Source organism: Canis aureus, chromosome 8 (genome assembly GCF_053574225.1).
Source record: "Canis aureus isolate CA01 chromosome 8, VMU_Caureus_v.1.0, whole genome shotgun sequence".
Taxonomy (NCBI): Eukaryota; Metazoa; Chordata; class Mammalia; order Carnivora; family Canidae; genus Canis; species Canis aureus.
In genome coordinates, this window is record NC_135618.1 from 5,859,603 (window position 1) to 5,879,844 (window position 20,242).

Sequence of the window (20,242 nt, forward strand, 5' to 3'; positions counted from 1 at the left end):
ATTGGAATGACCTTCACCAGCCACATTTCTAACCAACAATAATACGTGATTATTTATGTGTTCTCTAAGAAGGAAGCCCTCTCTCCAGCTCCTTTTTCTTTTTGAGCTCTCACCAGAATCACAAGAAAATCCCTTCACAAGAAAATATCTGCAAGCCATATGTCTGATATGGGGTTAATATCCAAAATATACAAGGAACTCATACAGCTCAATAGCAAACAATAATAATAATAACACTAATCTAATTAAAAATGAGCAGAAGACCTAAATAGACATTTTTTTCCAAAAATAAAATTATGCAAATGGCCAACAGGTATGTGAAGGGATATTCAACTGATCATCAGGGTAATAGAAATCAAAACCACAATGAGGTATCACCTCACCTGTGTTAGGATGGTTATTCTCAAAAAGAGGGGCCCCTTGTGCACTCCTGGTGGTACGGTAAGTTGGTACAACCACTATGGAAACAGTATGGGGGTTTCTCAAAAAATTAAAAATAGAATTCCCGTAGGATCCAGCAATCCCACTTCTGGAAATATATCCAAAAGAAGTGAAGTTCATGATCTTGAAGAGTTATCTGCACCCCCATGTTCACTGCAACATTATTCATAATAGCCAAGCCCTGGAAGCCATCTGAGTGTCCATCAATGGATAAATGGATAAAGAAAATGTGGTGACTATACATACAATGGGATATTATTCAGCATTAAAAAAAGGGAAATCCTGCCATTTGCAATAACATGGACGGATCTTAGAGCATTCTACTAAGGTAATGAAATACGTCAGAGAAAGACAAATACCGTGCAATCTCACTTGTATGGAGATTTTTATTTAAATGAACTAACAGAAATACTGAGTGATGGTTGCCAGGAGAGAAATGAAGAGATGTTGGTGAGAGGGTACAAATTTCCAGTTACAAGATGAGTTAGTTCCTGGGGATCTAATGTACAGCACGGTGACTGCAGTTAACAATGTATTGTATACTTGGAGGTTGCCAAGAAATTAGATCTTTAAAAAAGTAATTATGCGAGGTGATGCATGTGTTAAGGAGCCTTGTTGTGGCAATCATTTTGCAATAGAAACATACATCAAATCATCATGTGGTCCACCTTAACCTTTCACGATGTTATATATCAATGACAGCTCAGCAAAGCTGGAAAAAAAAAAAAAAAAAAAGCTTTTGCATCACACAACTTTTCCAGTCACCACCCCATCACCAGTTCCAAACCTGCTTCCACATTTTCAGGCATTTGTCACAGCAGCATTCCACTTCTTGGTGCCCATTCCTATCTTAGTCTGCACAGGCTCTGTAAAACGGACTGGGTGGCTTAAACATAGGGAATTGCTTCTCACAGTTCTGGGCCTGGAAGTCTGAGGTCAACATGCCAGCAGGTCAGGCCCTGGGCGAGGCCCTCTTCCTGGTGACAAACAGCCACCTTCCCGGTATTCTTACATGGCACAGAACAAGCTCCTTTTCGTCTCTTTTTTTCCGGGCACTGATTCCATCATGAGGGCTTCATCCCCAATCCCGTCTCTCCCTAAAGCACCAGCTCCAAATATCATCTCACTGGGGATTGTGGTCTCAGCGTATGAATTTGGGGAGGCCACGAGCATGTAGTCTCTGACAGAAGGCATAATTGTCCTCATTTTGTGAATGAGAAAAAGCCTTAGTTTAAGTCACTAAAGATCACCTAACCTAAAACTGGTTCCTGATAAGATGTGCCAAATCACAGTGAAACACCGCTCACCCGGGCTTGCAAAGGTGGGGACCAAGATGACAGAAAGATAACCGTGAAGTATTCACAGAAAAGTGTAATTCCATAAAACCTCCAGCACAGAAACAGAAAACTTTTAAAGGAAAATTCTTAGGGACAAAATTAACAAATATATAACTTTCATTTGTAATTAGCCATATCCTTAGCATAAAAAAAATTCTGAAATCTTTAAATTATCTTATTCTCCGATATAGATTTCTGCAACCCGCTACGTGATACAGAGTTCCCTAGCAAACTTGTTCAGAAAGAATATAAAGAATAATTTTGACCCCACCAGTTTTATTTAGATCACATTGTGACTTTGCCTATCTGAATTAATGAAGCTTGTACTCGTTTACTATTGCTGCTGTACCAAAGGGCCACACATTAGCAGCTTAAACAACACAGATTTGTTATCTTATGCTTCTGGAGGTCAGAAGTTCACAGTGGGTCTCATTAGACTAACTTCAAAGTGTCATCAGGGCTGTACTCCTTCTGGAGACTCTAAGAAAAGATCTTTTCCACATTCTAGAGGCTCTTCTCATTTTCTTTTAAGGTCAGCTGATTGGCAACCTTAATTCCATGTGCAAACTTAATTTCCCCTTGCTATTAAAATTAACTCATTCACATGTTTTGAAGACTGAGACCTAGATGGACTTCTTTGAGGGGTCATCATTCTGCCCATCACGAGGCTCTTCCTATATGCCAGATGCCAGGGAGCAGAGACACTGGGTGCTGAATGTCATGGCAATAATATATATTGTCCAATGACCATGATCAATCATGCCAGTGATCCTCACTTTCAAAAAGGACACTTCCCAGATGGAGGGAGGCAGTTCTTGGCACCACACCAGGATGTACAAAATAAATTGGATCTGCCAAATGTGAGCACTAAGACAAAAGAACAAGAGGTCCAGGAAGGCACCAATATTCAAACAATAGATTTTTCTCATAAGGATAACCATAGAGAGAAAACTTCTTTAGGTAAATACAACATGTAAAAAGACCGATTAGCCCATAGGATATAACTGGACTCATGTCAAACATCAATTAATGTCACTTAACGTATTTCATTAAATGCAAATAATGATTACATGAAACACTAAGAAAGAGGAAAATTTTGCCAATTGCACTCTAGCAAGCCACAGGTGTGGGCACAAATTATTTCAGCAATGTTAAAATGTGAAAAAAAGAATCATCTTCATATTGATGTAATAGGTTACTATGCATGCTTAATTACCACACATATGTAGTTAAATCTGGGGAAGCGGAGAAAGAGGATATACACAAGAATATGGCAGGGTCCCCATCATTAAAACCCTCAACATGAGGTTAGAGAGAAGGATTTTACACATAAGACAATTAGAAAGCATATAAAACTATATTTTAAAAGTAATAACTGTGGAGTGCTGGAGTTGACTCATACTGGCCCTAATGAGATAAGTGTTGAAATTTTCAGGAGTTTTTTTTTTTTTTTTTTTTTCATTTTTTTTTTCAGGAGTTTTGCAAGCCATTGATAGCTGGAAATTGGCCATCATGGGAATATTTACACTATAAAAATTAACAAATACTATAAATCAGGGCTCTTTTTCTTTCTGAAAAGCCAGTTTACCAGCACACCACTAACTAAATTTCAAAAGTAAGTGGCAAGATATATCACAGGAGCTATTAAATAAAATGATTGGTTGTAGGAGTCAACATATAGAAGTATGCCTTACACAGTTTCATCCAGAAATTCATCTTCCATATGCAGTATTTGACCAAAGGGGCTCATATACCCGTTCGACCATTTCCTATCCTCAACAAAAAGAACATGAGGACCCTAGCAAACACATTGACATTTTCGGCAGCATTTCAATCAAGAGATTTTATGCAAGATATCTCTTTACATTGCCACAAATGGAAAGGTTCAACTCACCTACCAATCTGGAAAAACTGATTACATCATTTTATGCTCAACAAAATCAAATGAGACTTAGGTGAATGAGCACAGTTTTATTACTAAAGATGAAGAGCCTAATCGAGAGGTGCTTTGCATTTCAGAGGTCACTAAATCTGTAATTTGCAGAGTTTGATAGTGTTCAAGGAGAGCCCACATCAAGCCTCCAGTGCCACGGCAGGCTTCTAGCAATGACAACCAGATAAAATGTTTCTGCAACTCACTTATCAAGTCCTTGCATTGGGAAAGCAAGTTAAATACATAGTGTGGTATCGATATTGTGGTTTGACTGCCATTGTGTCAACAATTCACAAGCAATGGAGCTCCACCTCCTGACCCAAATGCCTTTCCCCCTGCCCATCAACAGGATCTGTAAAAATCCACAGAACTTCAGCTCTATGAGGAAACTCATCACACTCAAGCCAAACCAACCAAGACTAAGATTTTGAATCTCAGCAAGATTCATAGCAAAGAGGTCAATACAATCTAAACGGGAACAACTTCCCCAAATAAAATAACTGAAAGTTTAAAAATAAATTAATTAATTAATTAAAAACCTGAAAGCAGCACCAGTAACCAGAAAAATAAAGAAAAAAAAAAAAAAACTATGCGGCTTCCCATCACTGAAAACCGCATGTCTGTCATTTAAGCCTGAGAAAACTTAAGGAATACGTGACTAGACACCTTAACTCTTAACAGGTGCAATGATTTTCCTGCAGTTATTTAAGGCAAATAAATCTATATCAAATACTCCAGCCCAAAGTAAATTTGATGAGATTAAAAAAGGATGAGATTTGGGGCTAGAAGGCTTGAGGTCAAATTCTAATGCCACCCCTTACAAGATGCATGACCCTGGTGAATTCAATTTTCTCTTTGCAATTATCACCACGAAGCCAAGCGCTGTGACTGCTTCCTGAAGTGGATGATCTAAGTGTGCTGGTCTGGAAATGTATTTACCTGGAGCTACGGGATTATAGAAATGACCACATGAGGTCTAGTCAACTCTCTCATTTATATTCAGGACACTGAGGTTATAAAAGTAGGCATAGCTCTTCAGTAAACTCAGATCAAAGGACTCACACAGAAGATGCCCGAATGTCACAGGAATCCCCACAGAATTGCACTTGTCCCTTTCCGAGGGCCCTTGTCTCCCTACCTTGCACCAGAATTTCCTTCATCATGTTTGACCACTCCCTCTTGATTCGTATAGGTTGCACCGTGGCGCCGTGTCTACAGTAAGCACCCCGCCAACAGTCGTCGAATGAATGAATAAATCAGTTATTGGAAACAAAATATATGGGTCTAATTCTTTGAAAGATATCCTAAAAAAAAAAAAAATCCGTGTGTAAGGATCCTCACCTCTTCTTTGCTGCAGGATAATAACCGAAAGTAGTTTATGCCAAAAAAGGTTCAAAAGCATGCTTTACATATTTCGGCTTCTTTAAAATTCAGAAAGCTCAGTGTGGATGATCATGCTGACAATGTTAGTTTTGTTGTTTTGTTTTTGTCAAATAAATGTTTTTGCAGCAAGCTACAAAACTGCATTGAAAGAAAAATTCCTAGGGAGGAAGGGAAAAAAAAACAAAAACAAAAACCTTTTGAGGAAACTCGAAGAAAGGCTGACACAGAAGAGTAATTGACATAAGGGTCAATTATTTTCCAACCCTTTACAAGAAAATTCTTTGCCAACTAAAATTAGACCATGAGTCTCTGCTGCCTGCCACTTTATAGAGGGTGATTGAGCTAATATTATATAAATGATTTTATATTACATTCTTCATTCTTTTTATTTGTATCCAAACCTGCCAGATCTCAGCAATTATGCTAAATATTGATTTACAATTTCTCTCAGCTTATTCCAACGATGCAGACAGATGAAAACCATAATACTATTTTATTTATAGCCTTAATATGATGGTTTGAAGTGACGAGTAAAAACAAAACTAGTCTCCAACTGTGCCAACTGCTGGCGGGATAGTTTTGCAATGTTCACAGATGAGGCAATAGGAAAACAGCGCATGGGAAGTCAGTAGGCCTGGGACTCTCCGAGGGTGGACAGGTCCCAAAAGAAGAGGTTTGAGCCTCTAAGCTCTTCTCTGGACACTTCAAAATTTCAATTCTCTGATCAGAAAAAAAAAAATTGTGGCCCCCTTAAAGAAATAGTCATTAATAGAAAAATAGTACGTAAACCAAGGGAGATAAGGGGGGCTATTTGGAGGAAAGGTGGCAGGAGGGAAAGTTCTAGAAACCAATAATTTTCATCACCAGTATTTATGGATCCCTTAACGTTTTTGTAGTGCACACAGAAAACACTCTATGCACTATAGATTTTAATTCTCAAAACACCCGACAAAGTACTATCATCCACCGTCTTCACAGAAGCGTAAACTAAGGTACGGAGTGCTTGGATAAGTGGCTCACAACCAGCCAAAGGCAGATCCGCAGTTCAAAACCAGGGACTGTTCTGTTCTAACCGCTAAGCTGAACTGTGTCCTACAAAGCACACTCAACAGTCCCGAAGAGCTGGGCCTAGAGAAGAGAAAGCATACGGGGATCAGAAGTGACCAGTTGACCTGTGAGCGTGGCTAAGCAGGGAGGATCATCTCAAATGATGAGTGAAAGTACAGGGAGGACAGTTTGGCTTAATAAAAGGCAAAACTGTCTACAAGTCAAAGGGGTGACATGGGAGGTGGCAAGCCCCACGAGCCTGGGACTGGTCGGTTTTGTAACAACAGTGGAGGGTTTTAAGCAGGGAAACAGCAGGACTCAGATTATCCTACCACCAGAATGCTCCTGCTGTGTCTCGAGGAGGCAGAGGAGGGTGGTTGAGAGTTTCACGTCTCAAGTAGAGTTTCCTGAGCTTGAATCCGAACTATTTAACTATCTCGGCTACTATCTGAACTATCTCCAGGAGATTAGCAACAAGGGCCAAGGTACTTAAATTCCCTGGACCTTGTATCTTCCTCTGAACTTGGGAATAAAAAGAATAGTGCTCCTTTAGAAAGTCACTTGGAGCATCACAGGAGTCAATACTAAAAAATTAGCCAATTACCTACCACATAGTAAACGCTCGATGAATTTGGAGGTTACCATTGAGTTGAGGTACTTTAAGAATTAGATGCGAAAGACTGGAGGATGTGTTAACTAACCTATCATTTCAAAATTCATCCATCTATAAAACCATCCCGTTGTACACTTTACACTTACACCGTGTTGTCAAGTACATCTTAACAAAGCTGGAAAAATCAGAAAAAAACAAACCAAAAAGACTTAAGCAGCATATGCTTTGCCCAAAGATCAAAATGAACACACAATAGCTGCCGCTCACTGAGTCTCTAATATGTGCCAATATTCCTGCAAGGGCGGTATTTATTAGCCCCGGTTTTTGAAAGAGGAAAAGTGAGACCCAGAGAAATTAACTTTCCTAAGCCTGCATAAGGCACAGCTGAGATTCAAAGCTATGTCTCTCTGACCCCAAACCCATTCCTCTTTCTACTACCGCATGCTTTCCTCATATTTTTTTTAAATGAAACAGTGATTTTCTTTGTGGAATACCTTTTTTGTTTGCATGTGGAAGAACACAAAAAATAAGATGATTTTCACACAGCTCCAATCTTCCAGAGACTTCAAGCCCTTGTTTGTGCCCCCTTTGAAATTCTCTAGCCTTCTGTTGAGCTCCCCTGCTGCCTGAAATAGGACTTCGGGATCTGGTTCTTGCCCCATGCCCCTCCATTTGCCCCTGAAACTTCAGGCTCTCCTTTTTTTATTTTTTTATTTTTTGGTGTTTTTTGATTCCGTGGGCCAATCTCCTCACGAGCGGAACCTCAATACTCCTCTACATAGACTGCAGCCTCAGGTCAGCCTCACTCACTCCCTAAGCCCACTTGCCATTCTGGAAGATTCCAGCCTAGGCCAAAGCTCTAAGTCTCAAGTTTGACTGAGAGGAAAGAAAAATTTATAGGAAAGAAGAATTTAACAGTGATAACCTTATGTAAATCCCTATGAATTATGGTGAAACTATCATTTGCTGGTAGTTTGAGAGATTCCAAAGTACTGATTTCAAGGGGAAGAAATATTCAGACTCGCTTTTAAAAGATGAACAGAAATAAATCTGAAATTAATTTGACTCAGTATAAAAGGCAAAGATCTCCCAATTAAAAAAAAATGATAAAAAAACCAAAAAACCAAAATCAAAAACAAAGACCCTAGTATGTACATTTAGTTGTTGGACCTGAGGTTCCAAAAATGAGCAAGAGACAGTAAGTGGAACCTAAGAGCAGCACCAAATTTGAAGTATCAACTTCTCAGGCCAGGCCAGCTTTCACTTGGTTTTATGGCATCCTCGCATGCTCCTAAGAGTCAGCTAAACGGACAAGTGATGTTGTCTCCTCTCACTTATTCGAAGTCATAGGGCTACGATTGCCCAAGCAATGACAACTACAACGATAATTCGGGTTTCCCCGCTAACCAAAAGCAGACTGTTCTATGAAATCTTTCATGAACCAAAATGCCATAAGGAAGCAATTACCATTGATTTACATGAAAACATTTCTGCATATTCCCAGACCCAAGAAATAACCCCCCTTAAGCTTTTCTAATACCTTAGGACGCATCTTGCTAACAAATGAGTAAAAGAAACCAATCTAAAGCACAGGTCCAAGCACAGTTCAAAGCCGTGGTGGCTGAGGGGAAGAGCTTGGCGCAGCCACTCTTGCGGCTCAGCATCTGCGGGGCCTCCCTAAAGGCTCTCCGCAAACACACGCTCCAGGCTGGTCTTGCTTTTCTCCTTGTTTTATAAAAGCAAAGATCTTCAGACTTCTTTCCACTGGCAAAACCAGGTCTTAGTAAAATAGGTCCTTAGTAAAAGCAAAGTGGCTTAATGCAAACTTGTGATAATCGGGGGATACGTGTACTATGTACTCACAGAGTACTTGTTACCCTCTTTAAAGGTTTCCTGATATTTTATGCATCTCTGTGTATCTTTTATGCATGCATCCAAAACTCTTTCCCAAAACTGATCTCTCCAGAGTGCCTTGTCCAATTAACCCAACTCTACATCTAGCTCAGGACTTGGGTGTGCAAGTTCTCCTACAGAAATTCAGGCTTGTTCACGTACATTAGTACCGACCTCAGTGTTACCAGGCACTGAGTTAGCAGGTTTAACACTTACCATGTGGCAGGCCCTGTGCTAAATGTTTTAGAGGATTGCATTTAGTGCCCACAACAACAACCTACACAACAGACATATTTTGCACATGGATGAAAAATAAAAAAACAGAATCAGACAGATTATACAGAATTCGTGGAGGGCCTCACACCAGCTGTGTGGCAAATCTGAACTCAAACCATCTAAGCCTAAAGCTAGGCAGCTAACCACTGGAGTACCGTGCTTTGGGGCACTGAGGGGTGGTACCAGAAGCTATTCCCGAACGCTTCCTTCTCCCTTGTCTGTCTCCTACTGACGTTGTGAAGGTCAACACACTCTTTCTCACACTCCCTTGCAGGTAGGCATGCCCATGGATCCAGTTCTGGCCAATGAGATATCGAAGGAAAGTGCTGGAATGTTCTTGATCTAAAAACCTTCTGAGCCATCTTTTTCCTTCCTGTTTTGGATGCTTTCATAAAAAAAATTTATAATGACTAGACCTAGTGTAATCACCTGGCTACCATTAAGGAAAAGACCAAGAAAATTGTACAGGCAAGGACCCAAGTCCTGATAATCCAAAAAGAAAAAAAATAGAATCGCCTACCACCAGACTACTGGTGAAATAAGTAATAAATGTTGTTGTGGTTTAAGGCACTATTCACTTGGCTTTCTGTTACCTGCCGTATTCAACTGATAAGATACTTATTCTTAACTGATAAAATTACCCTGCTGCCCTTGCAGAGCAAAACTCAGTGATATTCAATGACTTCTGAAACCTTTAAAAAGAAAAACTGTTTAGGTTTTCTTCAAGAACTCAGATGAATTACTGGAACACATAAGTGCTTAATATGATAGCTTAGTAACCAGCACTCCACACTCAGTACTGAGTACTCCACACTCAGTAAATATTAATTGAATGAATGAACAAATATGCTCTTGAAACTGATCATAAATGATCAATAACATACGAGACCTATGTCAGTAATTATGGAGCTAAGTGCAGGGCACAGTCCTGATGTACTCCGAGGACCAAAATACCTCGTAGAGAGGTATGGTCTCTACCCTCAAAATGTTTGTAGTTACAAGAGAAATATGAAGACAACTGGAATGCTATGAGGGAATTGCCTTCTTAGTATGATCTTAAAAACAGTACTGTCTTAGAAACAGCCTTTCAAACAATATAGCTTTGCCAGCAGAGCTTTAAAAGTAGGATAATACATAGGAAAATGGAGAAAAAAGAAAATGACCAAAAATCTATGCTCATCAATGGAAGGATTTCAAGCAATCCTTATTTTTTTTTCTTTTCTTTTTTTGCTCAAAACAGAAATTTTTCAAAATACAGATAAGGAAGAAAATTAAAAAACAACTTGGATCCCTAGTACCCAGAGATCTGAGATCCCAAGTCTATTAATCTAATTTACAGCAGATTATTTTTATTTGAATCTAAACAACAGAAACAATGTTATTATAAATATCTTGGAGCAAGCTATGAAGAGAAACAACTTCTTAATATGAGAGCCACATAATATTCACAAATATAAAATATTACAATCCATGGCATATAGAGAATGTCAGATTAACTGCTACTATAAAACACTATGATTCAATTCAATTTAAAATCCTTAGTTTTTAATGCTGTTTCATAACTACTATGTGCAATTTATATTGTCTGTTTAGTTCCCTGCTGTTTTTTCCCTTGTTTCAATATTTTGCCCTAAGAATTTTCATTAATTTATAAATGTTTATTATTATTACACGAAAATAATAACAGTCACAGAAAAATGGATCACCAGCTTAAAATGTTCAATTTTCTATCCCATCCAGTGTAAGATGCTGAGAGGTAGGGAGTAATTTGATTACGAATCAGACTAAAAAGAAAAGTTCAATACTTATCAGTAGAAACCATTGACTTATTATCTTAATTACTTCTCCTCACTAGTGCTTTGATCATATTTTCTGTTTGCTTTGAGTTTTATCTTCCTTTTCAACTTTTGGCTTCCAATCTCCACTCTTCATGAGCCTCATATTGTTAAATCATTTCTTTTCAATAACTACATTTCTCACAGAGGCCATCTTTAGCTTTTGCAGGACCAAGTAATAAAGAGCCTCAGCAGGGACAAACGGGTTGTATTAGTGTGGTGGGGCTGCCATAATGAAGTATCACAGAATGGGGGGTGGGGGGTAGGTGGGGCTTAAACAACAGAAATGTATTGTCTCATGGTTCAGACTAGAAGTCCAAGATCAAGGTGTCAACAGAGTTGGCCTCTTCTGAAAGCCACGAGGGAAAGATCTGTTCCAGGCCTTCCTCTTTAGCTTACAGATGGCCATCTTTTCCCTCTATCACATGGTCTTCTTTCTGTGTGTGTGTCTGTGCCTGAAGCTCCTCGCCTTATAAGGACATCAGTCATCTTAGATTAATGACCCCACTGACCTCCATGAACCATAATTACCTCTTTAAGACCATATCTCAAAATACAGTCACAGCTGAGGCGCTGGGAGTTAGCACTTCAACGTAGGAATTCGGGTGGAGGTACAATTCAGCCCAAAACACAAGCATAGCCCAAAAGATGACCAACTGAAATATATAACATAGATTTAGATATGAACAAAAAAAAAGCCACGCTTTGATTCCGATTATCTGTGTTGGCAAACAGAAAAGGATCATTGATGATCCATCCAAAAGGGGAACAGATACCTGCTGGATCCCACTACATCCGTGTAGGTGGTTTGGATGGATGTGGAGAGGATAATGAAGCTCTCCAAAGAGAACCCCCAGAGCACTGGGCGGAAGAAATTTCACTTCACAGCGATCTGCCCATAGACCAAAAAAAGAGTTAACCATACGTAAAAGACCAGAAGACAAGAAGAGTGAAGGGCAGAGGGGAACCCTCAAGAGAATGGAAAGTTATTAAGGAAGCCTGACCCATACATCTACACTTTGAAATGTTCTTCATTTTTAAAGTATGTGTCTTGAGGCTCACCATAAAAACCAATGCTTTGATAACAACTCTCAAAAAGCTTCTAATCCTAATATTGACAGAATTTCAGTAAGGCATGATTTTTCAGCCACATCTACTAAACTCGTAACATCTTTTCCTCTTTTTCTCTGGAAAGACATTAATCCAGAAAGGCAAGCTCTCAGGTAAATTACTTTAATCCAGATATATTTTCAGATATAACAATCTGCAGCAATGATGTTGTCAGTGAAAGACGTGTTCCCTACTTGGAACTTCTGGAAGATAGTTATTTAGAGCTTCTAGTTAGTTAAAAAATAAATAAATAAATAAATAAATAAAATAAAAATAAAAAGCCCAAATAGCTTCTGATCAGTTAGAAACCAGAGGTATACTGGAATCCTATCTAACATTTGGGTTGACATTTTCAGTCAGCATAAGATGCAAATATATGGTCAAAAGTATCCTTAAAAATCATGAGCTTAACCCACAAAGTACAATACTCATGGTTGTGTATATGCCGCACTACTCAGTAATTCTTTGTATGCATAAATTTCAGAACCATGGAGGTAGGCCAAAGCAAGGTACTAAGACAAAAATCAAAATGCAGCGTTTATACACTCAAATAAGTCGCCTTTGAGGGCATTGCCCAAGTCTTACTCAATGCAATCAGGAACAGTAGTTGATCACCCAAACCAAAAATTAATTTAATGAGGCAACTATATATAAATACATTTACTTTTAGTAGCTAATTGGAACTGAAAGCATAAATGTCTGTCAGTTCACAATATTTATTTTAGTTTGTAGTGCCAAGGGTTTTACTTTGACTATGGCTCCATTGATTGTCCTCTTTGCTTATCCTTTTGAAATATATAAATCATATTCATAATAAATTATTTGGGATTTCAAGTTTAGGGAAAGGTGATAAAGATACTTACAGATCAATATAAATATTGAATCCTAGAGTTTATTTTATTTTTTTACAAATTTTACCCCCACCTAATTTAACCATTTATTTTAAACCCATGGACATTTATAAAATCATTCCAAAGCCTACACTATTTTCAACTATTTGTGAGGGAAATTGAGTAAGTCATTGGCAGGAAAGATCTAATAATTCAATCTGTATACTACTTCTCTTGGTCTGTAGCAAAATTATTAATTAAAGTCAAAAAGATGATTTCAGTGCTATCTTCCAGAATCTAAAATTTTCATTGAAAATTGGTATCTCTGGAAACTTTAAGTCTTGAAAATACATAAACACCTAGGCCCAGATTATTTGAGGCCGATCTGAATTTTAAAAATTGGGTCACAGAAGTTCCATTTTCTCATCTCCCCGAAAAACTTTTTGTAGTTATTAATAATCAAAATAAGTTGGGGAAGGCTCCACGGTCCCCAGTTGGAAATATCTTTCTTCAGTAGAAATTACGAGAAAGGAAATGGGATGCTTCAGTAGACTGCACCTGACAGTACCCTGTTCTCTACACCAGAAGTGTACATACTGGGATACGCGCATTTCTTGGATACCTAGAGACTTACAACCCGGGCAAGGATAGCTTCTATTCCCGGGGAAGAGGAATTAATTTCTATACCCTATAGTTTCTTCTGTGCTCTCCTAACAAAAAAATGCACCTCCAAGTCATATCGATCCCCCCTCCTTTCCCTTTTATATTCATCTTTCTATTTTTACAAAAGAAAGCCATACCTCCCACCACCCGGTGTCTGATTGGGGTGCATTGAACTTAGAAAAATATCTGAAAAATAAAGGGACAATTTGAAGTATTGCAGGGTTGTTAATACAACTCAACTTTCTTGAGTGGGCAACTAATATGATTGCAAGTAATGTCCAATCCTTTGCTTTCAACACAATTGAAGGATCACATTTGAAAGATCACTGAAAACATTTCTTGTCAATAGATCGCTATGTGATTTTGGCATATAATTCTGAAGGTATTCAAAGAAGTGAGTGATGTTCTTTCAGCAAATCCCCGTCCAATCCCATCTGTGTACGTGAACAGGTTTGTTCAGCAAAGGGATAAGGGAAGACATCCCATCTATAACAAAAAGAGCAGACTCCATAACAGATGATCAGAGAAGAAGTCAAGATAAAGGGACATATTCAATTCACTCGTTTAACCAGAAATGACTTATTCTTGAAGTTAAATTGTCAATATGAAATAGGGGGGGGGGGTGAATAGAAACTACCCAATTTGAATTCAAATATTTAATGATGTCAAGTCTGATTTTCGGTGTGACACAGATACTTTCGGTGGTGGGAGTGAGGAGTCAGCAACGAATAAACTGGAATGTCACTACAACCATATGAAGCACTACGCTTCGCTAGGAAGCCAGAGACACCACAATAAATCTAGTTAACATTCATCACCACACGTAGTTCCAGATTTTGTGTGAGTGTGTATAAGACCTTTAAAAGATCTACTCTTTAAGCAACTTCCAATTAAAAAAAAAATCAACAGTATTATTAGCTCTAGCCACCACACTGTGCATTACATCACCATGATTTATTTATCAACTGCAAGCTGGTACCTTTTGCCTCCCTTCACTCACTTCACCACCACCCTCCCCCGACCCTGGCCCCTGTCTCTGGCAGCCACCAATATGTTCTGTTCTCTGTATCTATTAGTTCATTTGTTGTTGTTGTTTTAGATTCCACATATGGGTGAAATCATACAGTATCTGTGTTGATCATTTAGCGGTAGGTACAAATATTGAATTATTATGTCAGACACCTGAAACTAATGTTATATGTTAATTATATCATAATCTTTAAAAACTCCCTGTTGGACCAAACAAACAAATAAAAGGGTGAAGGGCCACAGGCACTCCAGTTGTAAATGGCATGGTGGGTTTATGATTTTTTTTTGTCACTTTTGGATATATATAAATTAACAATTCTAAAAATTAACAATTCTACTCATAGCAGTTTTCACCTTGCCTTTGATGAAGAAGAACTGAGTTACCAGGGAGAACTAGGGATGTGCTGATTCTTTCTAACCCACACTCCAGTATATAGACAGTCCCCAGCGTACAAGGGTTTGGCTTGTGATTTTTTTTTTCACTTTATGAGGGTACGAAAGCAATATGCACCCAAGAGAAAAGCATTTTGAATTCTGGATTCTGATCCTGTCCCGGGCTAGTGATATGTGATATGATACCCTCTGGTGATGCTGAGCCTGGTAGCTCCCTGTCCGCCAAACAGTCCCCAGGATGAACAACTGACACCCCTGAACCATTCCGTATGTAGCCAGATAACCATTCTGGTGTTCCCTCTTGGTACAGCGTTCGGAGGATTACATGAGCTATTTGCCACTTTATGATACGACAGGCTCTGTGTGAGATGATTTTGCCCTAATATATGAGCTAATGTAAGTGCTCTGAGCACGTTGAAGGCAGGCAAGGCCAAGCTACGATGTTCAGTAGGTGAGGTGTGTTAAATGCATTCTGGCCTTGGGTTCGTTGGATCGTAACCCCGTCGTAAGTCGAGGTAGATCTGTGCCCTGTCACCACACAAACCCTCGTTCACATTAAAAACATATACATTAGTAAGCCTACATTAAAAAAAAAAAGAAAGACAGAAAGCGTGCCTAAACCTTGGAACAATCTTTCCAAACACACATCTTCTGCATTTTTATCTCGTCGTAAGCCACACGGCTCCCCAGTCTTCCAATTCCTCAAAGCAAATTCACAGACGAGTGTGACTATCTCTACTGAGAGCCACGCTTATCTTTCACGCAGGGAGTCAACTTCCCATGGATCCAGGGACGATCCTTTGAAGGAGTCGGAAGAGCCGTATCATCTCATCCTCATGCATGCATGACCGAGGGGTGTACAACTCGGGGACCAGCACGCGACCCACAAAAACCCACAGACGTGCACGCACACAAATAGCAACCCGCAGTGAGGTGTAGCAAACCCGAGGGACTATCAGCCGAAATTTTCCACTCTAAAACAATTCCATTAGAGAGGGCAGTGCCAGCAGCCGTATTTTATAGTTGACTTCCCCCAAATTACAATGCAGCTCAGATTCAAAGACTTTATTATAATCTTTGGCAGAAGTTTTTAAGACCATTTTTATTTACTCCAAACTCTCTCCGAACTAAGTCAGCACAGGCCCTTTGCAAATTTTACATCAAGTGTTTCATGCTGTAATTAAGTGAGCGGCGCAACTCAAAGGAAGCACCAAGGGAAAGCATCGGGGCGTCACTTATTGATTGGTGGAATTTTAGGGATTTGGACTTTCTGTTTCATTGTACGACTACACTTCATTACCATTTATCCTTAAAATGTAATAAGTACAAACCGCTTCAGCAATGATGGAAAAGCTCTCTCAGCTTTAATGAAACCTTTTATTTGCTACTGAAACTTTTATTATTTCCAAATGGTGGCATAGGCAAGAAAAATAATCACTACTTAGGTTGACAAAAGAACTTGAGCAATTTGAATAATTTTGTTCTTGGGTGAATTCTAAGGCATTTAGAGCCGTTGTCTTTTGTGTTTATTGTTCTCATTTACTCCCGATGAACTAAAAACAAAACAAAAAAAATGTACACATGAACACACTATTACAAAATAATTTTCTGGTGATACATCAAGATACTAGATAGTTAGGAATCACTGGTCAGATGTTGATCTGATCTAGATAAGAATTTCTATATATCTGGGCGGGGGGTGGGGGTGACTGGGTGACGGGCACTGAGGGGGGCACTTGATGGGATGAGCACTGGGTGTTACGCTATATGTTGGCAAATTGAACTCCAATTAAAAAAATAAATAAATAAATAATAAAATTAAATTTTAAAAAAAGACTGTCTATATATCTAGGGCTCCGATACACCTCAGCCATTGGCCATGAGAGGCAATGCAGAGGAATTGCTCAGTGCACAGGCTCTGAAACTGGACCACCTGGTTTTGCTTTCCAGCCCTGACACTCCCCTTACTTAGAAATTTCCAGACCTCAGTTTCCTTCCCGGTGAGAATGAGGGGGACTAGAATCTGCCTTATGAAACGGGTGGGAAAACTCAATGAGGAACTTCATGTAAAACATTACTCTAAAGCCTGGCGCATGGTAAACACTTGTTCGGCTCATGGTAACAAATGTTCAGCTCTAAAACCCCTTCCCTACGTGAAAACATCCCCCTCTAGACAGGATGCGGTGTCAGAAAATACCATCCATTCAACAAACACTGAGCTTTACTTTATGCAGAACATTGTCCCTAGGTAAAGGGGGCACAAAGATTAGTAAGACATGGGGCCTCCTCTCCAGGAGCTTACAGTTTCAGTGCAACATTAGTGCTGCCACCTTAGTATGCTTCTTTTTTTAATTTTTTTCCTTAGTATCTTTCTTGAAGAGTACCATGAAGCATATTCTTGCAAACTGAACACCAATAAAAAATAAATTTATTATATATAAAAAAAAGCATACTCTTTCCCTAGGTCATCAATGTTCCTCTTTTTTTTTTTTTTTTTTTTTTTTTTTTTTGCATGTGCTTGGAACTAATGGAGCTTTGGAAAAATTTCACTCCAGTTTCTGAAATCTTAATCATGCACAATTTAATAAGCAGCTACAGGTTTTCCCACATTTTAAAATGGATGATTAAATGGTCTAATAAGATTCTAACTTAGCCAAAAACTTGAAAAACATAGGAAGACAACCATGACTGACGCATTCATTTTCCCGAATGTGGACACGCTGCAAAAAACAGCAGCTGCAGGGAAATAGTGCCATTCACAACCCACACGACCCAGGGCTAACTAAAACTGCACAGGAGTTGGGCATCAAAGCAGCAAAGTACCCAAGCCAAAGTCAATTTGGGATAAAATGAGAGGAAGCTTGTTGAGTCAGAGCTACATTGCTTTCCAGAAAAAAAAAGAAAAGAAAAAAAAGTTGCAGAATGGACTTCCAACATGGCACCTTGCATACCTTTCGTTTTTCAAACATTTTGTTTATGTCACTACACTCAGAGAGAATTCATTAAAAAATAAAATCTTTAAGTTCGACCGTCAATCCCCAAACCCAGCGACTAATGTGGTATTTTTCAGACGTCACAGACTCCAAATGATCTTAAATATGTTGTCCTCGGCTAATTCGCCGCTCTTGAAAATGTGCAATAAATCCAATTAAAAAGGAAAACATTTTCAAATTAGTTGCAAGATCAACTAGGATATTATCTGCTTACTAGATGTATCATAATAATAAAAAAAAACATCTAATAAGCATCACATTGTTTAATTCGGGAGGAAATTGGATAGTCTCCGTTCCAACAAAAGGACCAAGGCCTTTTTTTCTTAATTTTTATTTTTTTTAACAGCATCCAAGAATGACTGTGTTAACTTTCTAGAAGAGATTGTATAATTGCCAAATACATCTTCTGGGGAGTCACCGTGCCCAGAGCAACCGGAGATCGTGTGTAAACACAGGAGGACACAATTCCTTCCTTCGCTCCTTCCTCCCCAGCATCCTACCGGGGGGAGGGAGGGGGGACACGCTTGTAAAGATCCCCGCGACCCTGAACTAAGGGGCACCCGTCACAGTAGAAAGCTCCCCGAGCATCCAATCGACTCACACCTCGTTTCTATGCAAAAGGCCCCCGCGAGGATTTCGCCCTCAGCCCCCAGTCTGCAAAGGGATGCGCATTTGGGGCGACCCCTACTTCTGCATCGCCCCGCCAGCGTCCGCCTCCCTCGTGCACGCCTGGCTCCGCGGCCTTTGACTTCAATCCTTCCAGAGGGAGACGTCAGGAGGCGACCCGAAGCCGAAGCCGGGAGAGGGAGGGCGGAGGTAGGAGCCCGGGCTTGCTGCGCCCGCTGCGCCCCGGAGCCGCCGTACGGGCCCCCCGCCCCGCGCGCTCCCCCGGGCCCCCGGGGCCCCCCCGGCGCCCCCTTCTCCGCAGGGCGAGGCAGGGCGGGGGGCGGGGGGCGGGGGGCGCAGCGGAGGCACTTACCCAGCGGGGGGAGGGTGGCTCATTTTCGCAGGATCCCTGCGGGCCCCGCGGCGGGCGCAGGCGCAGGTGCAGGTGCAGGTGCAGGTGCGCGGCCGGAGCGCGCTGGGGCGGCGGGGTCGGAGCCAGCCCCGGGACCCCGGGCCCCCCGCCCCGCCCCGCCCCGCCGCTGCCCCGGGAGGGAGGCGCCCAGGGAAGGCGAGGCCCAGGCGCGGCGGCCGGCGCCGAGGCCGCTCCTTCCAGCCCCTCTGGGCCCTGAGGTGGGAGGAGACGCGCGCCCCGCTCGTTGCCCCGGGCGCGGGTTCCCAGGCACCTGCCAGCTGAAAACACCACGCGCGCGCACACGCGCACAGACACGCGCACACACGCGCGCACACACACACGCACACACATGCACGCACACGCGCGCGCGCACACACACCTGCACGCACACGCGCGCGTAAACACGCACACATATGCACACGCGCACACATGCACACACGCGCAGACACATGCATACGCGTGCACACATGCACACGCGCGCACACAGATACACATGCACACACGCACACGCACGCACACGCGCACATACATGCACACGCGCGCGCGCAGATGCACACACATGCCCGCACGCACACATGAGCGCATACACACGCACACACATACACATGCACACGTGCACAAACACATGCACGCGCACGCACACACATGCACACGCGTGCAGACACGCACACACACGCGTGCACACACATACACATGCAGACGCGCGCGCACACACGCGCACGCACACACGTGCACACACCCATGCACACACACACACACCACCGGGTAGGCTGGTGTGCCTCCTGCCAGGCCCTGGGGAAGGAAGGGCCGGGGCAGGGTAAGAGGATCCAGAGCTGCTCCGCGGCCAGGCGCGGTTTGCAGGTACAGAAGGGCCCCCGGATGGCAAGGTCAAGGGAAAGAGACCGGTCTTTCTCAATCTTTTGGGGTTCGATTTGGATTCTGGTCTCGAGGCCTGGCCACCGGGTCATTTCCTCGGGGGAAAGTCTCCACCCTTGACCCCACAGAGGGCCCCAGCCCCCGCAGGCAGCGCCCAGAGCCCTGAGGTTCCCAGGGCCAGGGCCGGGGGCTGCCGTCTCTCAGCGACTGCAAGGCTCGTGTTTAAATCCAAACCATGTTTTTTGTTGTTGTTTTGTTTTTTTTAGCCAACTTCCCCCTGACTACTGAGTCAGCCACGAAGAACACAGAAGACAACAACACACTTGTGTTCATTGTGGATGTCCAGGCCAATCAGCACCAGACCAAAGAGGCTGTGGAGAAGCTCCTGGAGGTTGTGGCCAAGGTCTACACCTCGGTCAGGCCTGATGGAGAGAAGAAAGCATATGTTCCACTGGCTCCTGACCATGATGCTTAGGATGTTGCCAACAAACTTGGGACCATCTAAACTGAGTCCAGCTGGCTATAAATCCAAATATAAATATTTTCACCATAAAAAAAATGAATCCAACCTG

General features: G+C 41.4%; 1 protein-coding gene across 1 annotated transcript in view; it reads right to left on the bottom strand.

Annotated features, from left to right (window-relative positions):
• Positions 1-18,898, bottom strand: part of ERICH3 (glutamate rich 3) — a 97,197-nt gene extending 78,299 nt beyond the window's left edge. Inside the window, exon 1 of the mRNA XM_077904972.1 lies at positions 18,756-18,898. Within this exon, the coding sequence (XP_077761098.1) occupies positions 18,756-18,778 (23 nt within the window). The 5' untranslated portion in view covers positions 18,779-18,898. The remainder of the gene's footprint in view (positions 1-18,755) is intronic.
• Positions 18,899-20,242: the final 1,344 nt, after the last annotated feature.